The 12,691-nt window shown below is 47.2% G+C and overlaps 1 protein-coding gene across 1 annotated transcript in view; it reads left to right on the top strand.

Moving 5' to 3' along the window:
• The window catches only part of LOC107105487 (serine/threonine-protein kinase BRSK2), a gene marked incomplete at its 5' end in the record, with an annotated part of 331,496 nt that overhangs the window by 281,607 nt on the left and 37,198 nt on the right, over window positions 1-12,691 (top strand). Inside the window, 2 exons of the mRNA XM_015405471.1 lie at window positions 7,484-7,607; window positions 10,895-11,075. Coding sequence (XP_015260957.1) covers window positions 7,484-7,607; window positions 10,895-11,075 — 305 coding nt within the window. The remainder of the gene's footprint in view (window positions 1-7,483; window positions 7,608-10,894; window positions 11,076-12,691) is intronic.

Here is a 12,691-nt window from a genome sequence, read left to right as displayed (position 1 = left end):
TGGGACCCGGGGATCCTCCAGAATTCTCCAGATTATAGAGATCGGTGCCCCTGGAGAAAACAGATGCTTTGGAGGGTGGACTCTATAGGCACTCGTGGGCTCTCCATGAAATTGCTGAGCGGTCGGGTTAGAACGGATCAAAGGGAGTCCTTCTTCACCCAAAGAGTGATTAACACTTGGAATTCACTGCCACAGGAAGTGGCGGCGGCTACAAGCATGGGCGGCTTCAAGAGGGAATTAGATAAGCATATGGAGCAGAAGTCCATCGGTGACTATTAGCCACAAGGTATAGATAGGCTGTCGTCACACGGAGCATTAGGCACGCTAGAGAGACGGAAGATAGGTGGATTTTCTGGGCGCGATCTCACTGCCACATCTGGGAAGCGTAGAGCTCCCGAGGCTTCACTCCAAAGATGTGCGGTAAAAAACTAGTACCTCGGAGGTACTAGTTTCCAGAAACCGCAGGGCAAGGGCAGGCACGTGATCGCGTTTCTGGTGGAATCCCATGGCATCCGGCACCCGCCCATGTCCCCTCACAAAAAGGTTTTTTTTTTCCAAAGTGTCCTTGGGATGCGCACAAGCACCCAACGGGGCATGCGCACACGTCGGTGTACAGAAAAAAAAACACCACCCTTTTGCTGCGGCGCGCCGCTTCTTTGCCGTGCCGCAGGGTTGTGGTGTGATCGGCACCTCCCCCCTACCACGGGACCTCCACGGGATGTCTGCTCATGCAACCGCACGTTATTTTGCCCCGGGGCAAACAGCCACGCTCCCCCCCTGCATTTTTCTGCCTGTGTGACCGCAGCCATAGGGACTCTGGGGCAAGTGATGCTCTGTCTTCTCGGTGCTTGGGAGGGGCAACAGTGGGAGGGCTTCTAGTGTCCTGGCCCCACTGGTGGACCTCCTGATGGCACCTGGTATTTTTGGCCACTATGTGACACAGAGTGTTGGACTGGATGGGCCTTTGGCCTGATCCAACATTGGCGTCTCTTATGTTCTTATGGCATTGTACCCCAGGCTCCATTCTCAAATCTCCAGGAGTTTCCTGGCCTTGACCTGCCAGTGGCCAGGGGCGACCTGACAACCCTACAAGCATTTCCAGGGAGAGACAGTTCCAAAACTGTGGTTCACCCATCGAGAGGCCAACCACTGCAGCGGTGTTGTGTGAATGCCCTCAGCACTAGGAGGTTAACCCTAAAGGAGGAGATCATTCATTTTTTTAAAAAAATGGGTTTAAGTCGTGTAGTGCTTAAAGGGTTAAAACTAGAGTTTCTAACTTGGTTTCAAAGCCAAAAACAAGTGTCACCAGTCCCATTAGGACTCAGGCCAGCTTGCTGAATTTAAATATGAACATGTGACGTTACCATGCCAAGTCAGACCACTGGCCCATCTAGGAGCTCTGCATTGTCTGCTTTGCCTGACCTGAGCTCTTCAGGTTCTCAGGAAGAGCAAGAGCGAGTGATAAGTCCAGGAGAGGGCCCCCAAACCTGAGTAAAGGTGGAAACGTCTCCACCCTCCCCACAATGTTTCAGGCCCCAAGGGGACTCTAAGCTGTTCTCTCTAAGCTGTGGAGTCTTGTGAGCAAAAATTCTGCTCTGTGAGCTGTTGGGATTAAAGTTGTGAGCCAGCGATTTGGCTGCTGCATTAAATTAGTCTGCTCTGGAGCCCTCCCTTCATGAGCTGAGACACAAATGTGTGAGCCGGAGGCTACAAAACTGTGAGCTGGCTCACACTAACTCAGCTTAGAGGGAACAGTGCTCGATAGTATAAATTCAGCCGTCAGTGTCAGTAGACTTCCCTGTATTCATTTTCACCAGAGCCAAGTAAGCACCGAAGCAGCAAGATATGGGGCCACAGATGATCAGATCAACAAGATCATTAGCAGAGCAGCTGTGTACTCCGTGGGAATATCCATCTCCTCCTCCTCTCTAGCCTCTATTGTTAAACTAATGAGTCTGTTCAGTAAGTCAGTTCAATCAGATCTGCTGACTTTTTTCATTATAAAATGTCAGTACTGCTTTCTACACCTGCTTGCCCGGCAGAAACAATATGGTTACATCAGGAGAACTAGAAAGAGTCTGTAATGTCTTGTGTCTCATCAGAATAGCTCGTTTTTGCAAATGGTTACAAGCTTCGGGGTATCAGCGGATACCTAAACAGGCTTTACATCCTTTATTCCTGGTGACCATACGACAGAAGCAATTTTGCCAGCTGTATAGCCTTTTCATCCTTTTCACAAAAAGTCGATTTCTTTTTTTAAAAAAAAATCTCCTGCTTTTAGTGTGCTCAGCAAAATCTTCCATTTAAAAACAGCCCTCATACGAAACATTTAACCTGTCATTAACAACCTTAAGGGATCAGAAGTCAAGACATAATAGGGGGGAAAACAAACCCCACCCTTTAATTGAACAAAATGGACATTAAGCTTTTTAAGCTTAATCTCTTCGTTTTAAAAATCTGGTCGGAGAAGTAAGGACGGCAGTTTAGCTTTCAACCCCTAGTGTTAATTTTGCCTGGTTGGCAGCACTTTGCAAAAAGAAACTGTGTACCGTTTCATTTAAAACAATTCTTATCTGGAATAACCACCCTGGGAGCAGAAGTAACGTTTTATTTGCAGAGCCCTGTGGTCTTCCTTAAAGCGTACAAAGATTGATTTTAGTATCAAAATTGTGGAATTCCCTTCGCAGGGAGATTCATCTGTCACCTTCTATCACTGTCTTCCACCAGCAGGAGAAGATTTTTAAACTTTCTTGTGGTGTTCCCTTTCTGATCCCCCCCCTTTTTTATTTATTATTTATTTATTTTTCATATTTGAATCTCGCCTTCCTCAATGGGCTCAGGGTGGCTAACAAGGGCAAGGTCATTTGCCATGCCATAGGTAAAAACAAATAAAACATAGTAAAACATCCGACACTAAAACCACAGTACTCAATCCATTACTAATATCCTAAATCCAAGATGGTAACACCGCAGTTCCAGATAGTACTCCCATAGTATGCGTGTCCATGGCGACGGCTTGTCAGATCTTCAATAGTTTCCAGGTTCTTCCTCGGGCCTCGTCGATGCATCCTTTAAGATACCTTGACGGTGGTGGTATAATGGGGCGGCGGCTCCTACTCAAAGGCCTGGCGGAAGAGCTCCGTCTTACAGGCCCTGCGGAACTGCTCAAGGTCCCGCAGGGCCCGGATCTCCTCCGGGAGCTCATTCCACCAGGTAGGAGCCACCACCGAAAAAGCCCTGGCCCTGGTCGCAGCTAGTTTCACGTCCTTGGGACCCGGGATGACCAACAAATTTTGGGTCCCCGACCGTAGTGCTCTTGGGAAAGCATGTGGGGCAAGGCGGTCCCTCAGGTAGGCTGGACCCTGGGTTAATGTTTTAATTAGGCTTGCTAGCCCTGGGTTGGGAAATACCTGCGGATCTGGAGGGTGGAGGCTGAGGAGGGTTTGGGGTTTGGGGAGGGACTTCATGAACTGACCTCTGTTACCTGGAGATCAGTCGTAATCCAGCCACCAACTGGAAGTTGTGCAAACAGATAACCAGAATACTCCGTCACGCTGTACAAATCATATTTAAGACTACTGTCTTCTTATACAGTTCTGTTTACAACCATAAATGATACACATAACCAGGGCTTTTTTTGTAGAAAAAGCCCAGTAGGAACTCATTAGCATATTAGGCCACACCCCTGACAGCACAGCTCATTGGCATATTAGGCCACGCCCCGGGAAAGATGGGGAGGCTCCGCAGGCTATTAGCATAACTTATTTGCATATGCCACACCCCCTGACATCACCGGAAGTGTGTCAGAAGGCAACACCCACCGCTCAGGCTCCACTGGACTGTTTTGGATTGCTAGCTATTGGGGGGGGGGGATGTGCAGATCTGTCCTCGCAGAGGAGGGAGAGCTTGTACCTGAATAAAACTTAGCCTTAAAGGTGCCACTGGACTGTTTCGGACCAGGGGGCCAGGAGGAGCTCTGCAACTTACCTGGCTGCTTCTTGCTCTGACTGAGGGCTGCTGGGAGCAGGGGGTGCGGCTTGTTGCATGTGCCCGCCCCCTGGGCTCTTTACTGCCGGAGCTCCGCTCCTGTGCACTCCTGCAGGAAATGACCCCTGCCTTGCTGAGGTCCCTTCACTCCCCAAACCCTGCCATCCCTAGGTTCCAGCTCCTCCAAATCTCTAAGAATTGCCCACCCCAGAGTTGGCAACTGTACATACACTACCCTTATAATCCATTTACCTTCAGTGTAAAAAACACTGTATTTTGTAGGTTCGCATGAGCCGCAGTGGCTCAAGTGGTTAAGACGCTGAACTGCAGGCTGTGGAAGGTCAGTAGTTCAGCAGTTCGAGACCTGAGTGTGCCGCATGACCGAGTGAGCTCCCGTCTCTAGTTCCAGCTCCTGCCAACCTAGCAGTTCGAAAGCAAGAAATTGCAAGTAGATAAATAGGTACTACTTCGGTGGGAAGGTAACAGCGTTCCGTGCGCCTTGGCGTCTAGTCATGCCGGCCCCATGACCATGGAAATGTCTTTGGACAGTGCTGGCTCTTCGGCTTGGAAACGGAGATGAGCACCGCATCCCTAGAGTCAGATTCGACTGGCTTTCGAGCAAGGGGAACCTTTACCTTTACTATGTGAAAAATGTAAGATATTGTAGTCCTAATCAATGTTCCCTCTAAGCTATGGAGCCCTGTGAGCAAAAATTCTACTTTGTGAGCTGCTTGCATTTAAGTTGTGAGCGAGCGATTTGGCTGCTGCATAAATTAGTTTGCTCTGGAGCCACTTTTCCTGAGCCAAGACAAAAATGTGTGAGCCGGAGGCTAAAAAACTGTGAGCTAGCTCACCCTAACTCGGCTTAGAGGGAACACTGGTCCTAATATGTATATAAGTCTAAAGGAATTGGGTGGATTAGATGGATGATCAGATGTGAGTATCTAATCAAGGCCTTTGACAGCACAGAGTGAATGCCCACATTGTCCCGAGGCCTATGGAGTCAATGCTCTGTGTTTGAGAAACACATGAACAAATGAATATGCAATATCCTCCTTTCATGCTGGACTCCAGCCTTCTTAACAGCCCACTTAAATGACTGGCCCTTTCCCTTTACTGTTCCCCGTGCTACTCTTTGGCTTGTGGACAGCTATAGCGGCTTATGAATATTTTAGAGAGCTGTGCTTTCCCAAACCACTTTAACTGAGGAACAGAGAGATATTTAGCAAACTGTGACTAACTTCTTTGCTTTCACTAATCTGGCAGGCTGACAAGAGGTAGAAGTTTTATTTGTGTAATGCCAGCTGGCCTTTTCCACTCAGAATGATCCCTTGGTCTTGTACGTGGATAATGTGGCCTCAGAACCAGAAATTGGATCGTATCAGTGTCCTGCCAATGAAAGTCGATCTTTCCTGCCTTTCCCCTCCACACCAGCAATGTGCCCTGTGAGGTCATTGCCCCGGGTCCCTTACGGATAAAAAGCCGGGGGGGGGGGCTGCAGTGAGGAGGGGAACTGGGTTTCCCGCCCCCTTTCCATCAACGGAACATACAGTCCATTCATTCATTTTTATTACGGTCAGAGACCCATTAAACAGCATACAGAATCAAAAGCAAAAAGCATTACTGTTGTGTATGCTGGCCGCCACCGGGGGCCAGCGTTCTACCTGAGCTTGAGTTCTAAGGGACAATAGGGACTAGACTCCTAGTCCCTCCACTGGGGAACCAATGGGAACCATGGCGGGAGATTCAAACCCACCAATGGTGACCAGGGGTGTGTCCCCAGGTGTGTATATAGTTGGCCTGCCGGCCGTTTGTCTGCATGTTCAGTCTGTACTAATAAAGTGCGCTATGCACCACGTCGTAGTATGTCGTTCCTCCATGCGGCAACCCACTACATTATAATTACAGAGAAGAGACATCATAAGGAACATTGAGGAGGTGCTTACGCTTTGTAAATGCAATAAAGAGAAATTGGGCAACATTCCTTGATATTACAGTGGATTTGTCCTCCAATAGATGTTTCAGCAAACGTTCCTCAGAGTGGATTACTAATTGTCCTTGGTGCCTGAATGACCTTATTATAGGTGTAATTAAGAGGGCTCTTTCTTCTGCATAATAGGAACAATGGAATAATATATGGAAAAGGGTCTCAATTGACTCAGAGGGGCATGAGCAAAATCTCAAAGGCCTAGGGATGCGTTGAAATCTTCCAGCAAGAACTGCCGATGGGAAAGTCTGGAAGTTCCAGCTCCCCGAGCTGCGAGGTTGGCCCATACTAGATCTAGGGCGTTTTCGGTGGTGGCTCCTTCCTGGTGAAATGAGCTCCTGGAGGAGATCCGGGCCCTGCGGGACCTTGTGCAGTTCCGCAGGGCCTGCAAGATGGAGCTCTTCCACCAGGCCTTTGGGTAGGAGCCGCTGCCACTACCCTCGCTATACCATCCTTGATGTACCGTCGACCTACCAGATTCCATGGAGGTGGTTTAGTTTGATTGAGTTGGGGCGCTCCCACTATTAAGTTCGTGGGTCGCGCACATGAGTCGCTGAGCATCTCGTATAAAGTATAGATTTGTATAGATTCAAAGCACCAGTTTTATTGTATATGTAAAATTGTTTTATTGTTTTACTATTTTAAATATTGTTGTTAGCCGCCCTGAGCCACTGGGCAGGGCGGGTTAGAAATCGCAAAATAAATAAATAAAATAAATAAAAATCTAGCTCTGGGAAAAGCCCATCTATGATTTGGGTTGGGAATATTAGCTAAATATAAAGGAGCAGTCATATAAATTTTGGGTTTCCAAGATTTGTAAAGAGGCGAGAGTACAGCATGGGACGTTTGTTGCTCGATATCTCTGCGACGTTGGTGAACGATATATATTTTTTTGCCCCATCGTATCCACTTTCCAGAAGTTGGGGAACATACAGTAATAATGAGCTGTCTGCAGGACTGCCCATGAGCACTGTGCACATTAAGGCTCTGCGGATGCCAGACAGGTCATCCTGTTCCTTTAAAGGGAACCCGCAATCAAGCAGAATGCGCATGAACTCTGTGTGCATGTAAATGCCACACATGCACAGTGACCTGTCAATAGCCTTCTCATTCAGATCTCTGCCTTACCTTGTAAAACTGTTTCGCAGGTATGTTCACCAGTGTTTTTATCCCTCTAACTTTAATGGTACATGACCTTCTGTTTCTAATGCGTATTCTGTATACTAAAGCCACATGAACCCTTAGAGTGCTCTCTTTCTCTCTCTTGGTGAATAGGACTCTTTTGACACAACAGATTGTGTAATAACGGCATAGCTCCTAGTTGGTTGGGTAACATGATTTATTTGTTTGTTTGTTTGTTCAAAAGATTTCTGTGTATTTAGAAGATTTCTGTGACCATTTAGAAGATTTCCTGTGTTTGGTTGCGCAGTACTTTCCTTTGCTAAATCTTCTCTTTGCTTCCTGAGTTTTTTCTTCTCTCTCTCTTCCCCTTTACCCTCCCATGGTCAGGCTTGCCAAAAAGTCCTGGTTTGGTAACTTTATCAACCTGGAGAAAGAAGAACAGATCTTCGTGGTTATTAAGGACAAGCCACTGAGTTCAATCAAGGCTGACATAGTTCATGCATTCCTTTCAGTAAGTACATAAACAAGTTCACATGTACATAAATAAGTGAAACTCGGTGTGTTGTATTCTCTCAGTCTCCATTTTCGGAGACATGTTGTCTTCTTGTTCTCAGACTGTGCCATCTCTATCTTACCTTGGTTCATTTTGAATTTTTCTTTCTTATGTATTCACTTTTCACCCAAACCTGTCAGATTCAGAGCTGGTTTTCTTAACGGAACATAATGGAAACATTAAAAAGAGATTGCCTTCTTAGGCATACTTTCAGGGGTCATTTCGTAGAAAAAGAGCTAGGGGAACTCATTAGCATAACTCATTAGCATATGCCACACCCCCTGACATCACCAGAAGTGAGTCATAAGGCCACACACCCCGCCCCCAACGGTCCTGGCCGCCGCTGCCGGCCTTGCAGCTCCACTGCTGAGCCCCATGAGGGGGCTGCGGTGGCTCAAGCGGTTAAAACGCTGAACTGCAGACCGAAAGGTCGGTAGTTCAGCAGTTCGAGACCCGAGAGCGGCAAGACGGAGTGAGCTCCCATCTCTGGTCCCAGCTCCTGCCAACGTAGCAGTTCGAAAGCAAGAAACTGCAAGTAGATAAATAGATAACACTTCAGTGGGAAGGTAACAACGCTCTGTGCGCCTTGACATGACCACGGAAATGTCTCTGGACAGTGCTGGGTCTTCGGCTTGGAAACAGAGATGAGCACCCCATCCCTAGAATCGGATTCGACTGGCTTTCGAGCAATGGAAACCTTTACCTTTTTTACCTTGGGGCAGCTTTAAATCCCCAAGCAACTTTTAATGTTTTAAAAAAAACCCTGCAGATTTTGGACACAGATGTCCTGTGTATTGTCTAGTTTAGCTATCAGAGTTAGCTGCCCATCTGTAAAATGGATTGGCATTCCTTAAAAGATTCCTTCCTTACAAAATAAAGGTGCATTCCTTAGAAAATAATGGCATCCCTTACAGAGTTATTGTTATTGGGTTAATGTTCATGAATCACTTCGAATACTGCATACATGTTAAGAACTAATTTTAAAATACAGTTATTTTTTCACATGTTCGGTAAATCACATTTTTACATTTACCGTCCATGCCAAAGTCCCATAAGTCCTTTTTCAGTTCTAGTAGCACACTGTCCTACTCTACAACATAAGTATGAAAGATAACCTTGATGTGGGAGGGTAGCTGCACTTAAAAAATAAAAGAAAAGAAAGGTCCCCAAAATGGCAGGTATTATTATAGGTGGAGGTGGGGCTTTTTTGTAGAAAAAGCCCAGCAGGAACTCATTAGCATAATAGGCCACACCCAACAACAGAAACTCACTAGCCAGTTTGGGGTAGTGGTTAAGTGTGCGGACACTAACCTGGGAGAACCGGGTTTGATTCCCCACTCCTCCACATGCACCTGCTGATGTGACCTTGGGTCAGTCACAAGCTCTGGCACAGCTGTCCTTGGAAAAGAGCAGTTTGTGTCAGAGCTCTCTCAGCCCCACCCACCTCACAGGGTGTCTGTTGTGGGGAGGGGAAGGGAAAGGAGTTTGTAAGCCGCTCTGAGACTCCAAGTGAAGGGCGGGGTATAAATCCAATCTCTTCTTCTTCTTCTTCTTCACTAGCATATTAGGCCACACCCCTGATAGTGCAGCTCATTAGCCTATTAGGCCACACCCCCATGCCTTCCCTTGGCTTGCCTAGGCACTCCTTGGCTGCGGGGAGCCCGGGCAAGCCCCCCCTTGAAGGAAAGGCAGTTTAAACTGCCTTCCCTTAGTTTGTCCAGGCGCCCTGCGTCTGTGGGGAGCCCAGGCAAGCCAGCCCTTGGACAGGCCAGGGGAGGCACGGGGAGGCATTTAAATGCCTCTCTGATCCTTCCAGGGCCCCTGAGTCATGGGGGGGGTGTCGCTCTCTAGGCCTTCCCTCTGTAGCCAGGCACGCAGAGGTTTTGGCTGTAGTGGGTGTGGCCAACTCTGAAGCCAGCTTCAACTCCGTTCCTGTGCGTTCCTGCCCCAAAATAGCCCTGGGCGGAGGCATAGAACTGCTACTATACATTTGAAAAATAGGACTCCGTGTGTGTTTCAGCTGTACAACAGAGGAGCACGGAACTCTAGATAATTTGTTTTTAAGTCTAACCTCCAATCACTTTATTTTTTGATAAAGATTTATAAATGAAATGTAGCATGATGTAGTGGTTTAAGAGGGCTTGGATTAGGCGATGCGACCTCCACTCTGGGTGATCTTGGGCCAGTTTCTCTCTCCGCCTAACCTAACAGGATTGCTGTGAGGATAACATAGGGAATGGGAAACCATGTACACCCCCCTGAACTCCTTGAAAGAAGGCTGCACTAGGTAGGTAGAAATGGCTCTGTAATTGTAAACGGTAGTTGCAACACTCATAATGGCATGGCACATAGTGTCCAACACATGCTCAAGAAATGGTCAATCATATTCCACCCAATAGCTACAATAGCAGCTGCTGCAATCTCTGGAGGGACTATAGCATCTTGCCATCTGCACAATGTTGAAGTTCGAGCATTTGGGTGGGGGGGATTGAGCTATCCCCACAACAGAAGGGAAGGTGGTGCAACAAATGAGAACAAAGCACACATTTTTATTGTGCAAACCAGTTTATTGTGCGGAAAGGTCCTATAATCTATACATAAAAAGGTAAAGGTAAAGGTTCCCTTGCTCGAAAGCCAGTCGAGTCCGACTCTAGGGTTGCGGTGCTCATCTCCGTTTCAAAGCCGAAGAGCCAGCGCTGTCCGAAGACGTTTCCGTGGTCATGTGGCCGGCATGACTAAACACCAAGGCGCACGGAACGCTGTTACCTTCCCACCGAAGCGGTACCTATTTATCTACTTGCAATGTCTTGCTTTCGAACGGCTAGGTTGGCAGGAGCTGGAACTAGAGACGGGAGCTCACTCCGTCATGCGGCACACTCGGGTCTCGAACTGCTGAACTACTGACCTTCCACAGCCTGCAGTTCAGCGTCTTAACCACTTGAGCCACCGCAGCTCCAATCTATATATACAGAACACTTATTTCATCTAGCTCCAGTGACCTTAGAGTTTAGGAATACTGCCCCTGCTGACATTCTGAAGTTGCGGGTCCTCGATTCTCCCTTATTAAAGATGGTTCCTGCGGTACTCCTCATTCTAAATCATTGCATGTTTGGTTGGGAAAGCATTTTGTTTTAAAAATATCAAGTCTCGGGTGCAAAATGGTTTTTTCCAACAATCAAGTTGCCTTTTTAAAAGTGTGTTGCCATTAGACCCACAATCCTTTTGTTTATTTCTCTGTGATCCAGATTCCCAGTCTCAGTCACAGTGTCATCTCACAGACAAGCTTCCGTGCAGAGTACAAGTCCACAGGTGGCCCCGCTGTCTTTCAGAAGCCAGTGAAGTTCCAAGTGGACATAACCTACACAGAAGGTGGGGAGGCCCAGAAAGAGAATGGGATCTACTCAGTCACTTTCACACTTTTATCAGGTAACTACGGTAAGCTTGCTGTCCGCATTCAGGATGATAAACACTGGCAAAGTAGCAAGAGTTACCTCAGATGTTTTGCTTGTTTGTTCCGTTGAAACATTTTTGGGCTGATTTCGCACAAGGCGCTGTGCCGCCGTCATGCCTCCCTTTGCCCCGTTTCCATTGGTCAATTTCCCACTCGAAGCCACGCAGCCGCATTTTGACCTGTGGCTTCACCTGATTTTCCCCGCGGTTTAGTGATCCTCAAAAAACAGGAATCAACATAGCTTAACGTAGCTGGGAAAACAACGACTTCTAGACAGCACAGGAATCATGCAGAGTTGGGACTATGATGCTCCAATGTGTAAACTAATCATTTGGATCTGAGGGGTACAAAAAGAATTATGCAGGAAAAGTAAGGAATTTTATAGCCTCAGTGAGAAGGGTGTCTCAGGATGGGAAGACAGGGACCGATTTCACACAAGAGCTGTGCTGTGGTCGCGCCTCCCTTTTCCCCACTTCTATTGGTCAATTTCCCACTCGAAGCCACGTGGCTGCATTTTGACCCATGGCTTCACCCGATTTTCCCTGCGGTTTCGTGATCCTCAAAAACAGGATCACGAAACCCCGGGGGAAATCAGGCGAAGCCGCGGGTCAAAATGCAGCCGCGCGGCTTCGAGTGGGAAATTGACCAATGGAAACGGGGCAAAGGGAGGCATGACGGTGGCGCAGCTCCTTATGTGAAATTAGCCAAATGCAGTTTTCTGCATTTAGGCAAAAAGAATCACATGCACAGGTATAGGTTGGGAAATACCTGGCTTGGCAGTAGTATCTGAGAAAAGGATCTCAGGATTGCAGTTGATCACAAGCTGAACTTGAGTCAGCATTAATAGAATTAGGCTGCGGTAACAGTCATGGTATCCAAATCACATGAAGTAATAGTTACACTGTATTCCATAATCATCAGACCTTATCTGGTTCTAGTTCTGAACACCACATTTTAAAAAATGATATAGATAGAACTGTTTCACAGTGAAGAGTCACACATATAGTTAGAACCTGTTCACACTGAATCGTGTATCTACTGCTGTTGTAACCAGCCCTGAGTCCGCTTGCGTGGGAGGGAGGGCTAAAATTCCAATGAATAAATAAATTAAATAAGATGGTCAGGATCTGGAAGAGAAGTTCTGTGAGAAGTTCTTTTCCTGGCTTGAGGTGGCCTAAAAGTCACAATTAAAACATTACAATTTAAAATTGATAGAATCTATATATCTGATTCTCAACCGTCCTGTGTGTTTGGATACTTATTTCCGCAAACAGAGCGCACACTCTCCCCCAACAGGTTTTTCTACAGACTTGGGGATTCTGTAGGTCTGCAGAAAAATCCAAAAAGTTTTTTTTAAAAAGAAACTTGGGGAGGGTTGAATTCCCCACCCATACATTTTGAAATGGCTGCCGCAGGGATCTACTCCAGGCCCTGCCACATCGACAGTGGGAGAAGCAGAACTGGAGTTGGGACTGGGGAGGATTCCTCCTGCAGTATGAATGGCTAAATAATCTGAGCTTCTCGCCCCTACCTCTTTTGCGGCGGGCCCCACTGTCCTTTTAACTTTCGGGGGGGGGGCTTCTAACTGGCT

This window comes from Gekko japonicus, unplaced genomic scaffold, assembly GCF_001447785.1.
Source record: "Gekko japonicus isolate JY-2015 unplaced genomic scaffold, Gekko_japonicus_V1.1 scaffold1845, whole genome shotgun sequence".
Lineage (NCBI taxonomy): Eukaryota > Metazoa > Chordata > Lepidosauria > Squamata > Gekkonidae > Gekko > Gekko japonicus.
Note: the sequence above shows the minus strand (reverse complement) of the source record. Positions and strands in the feature narration are given on the sequence as shown.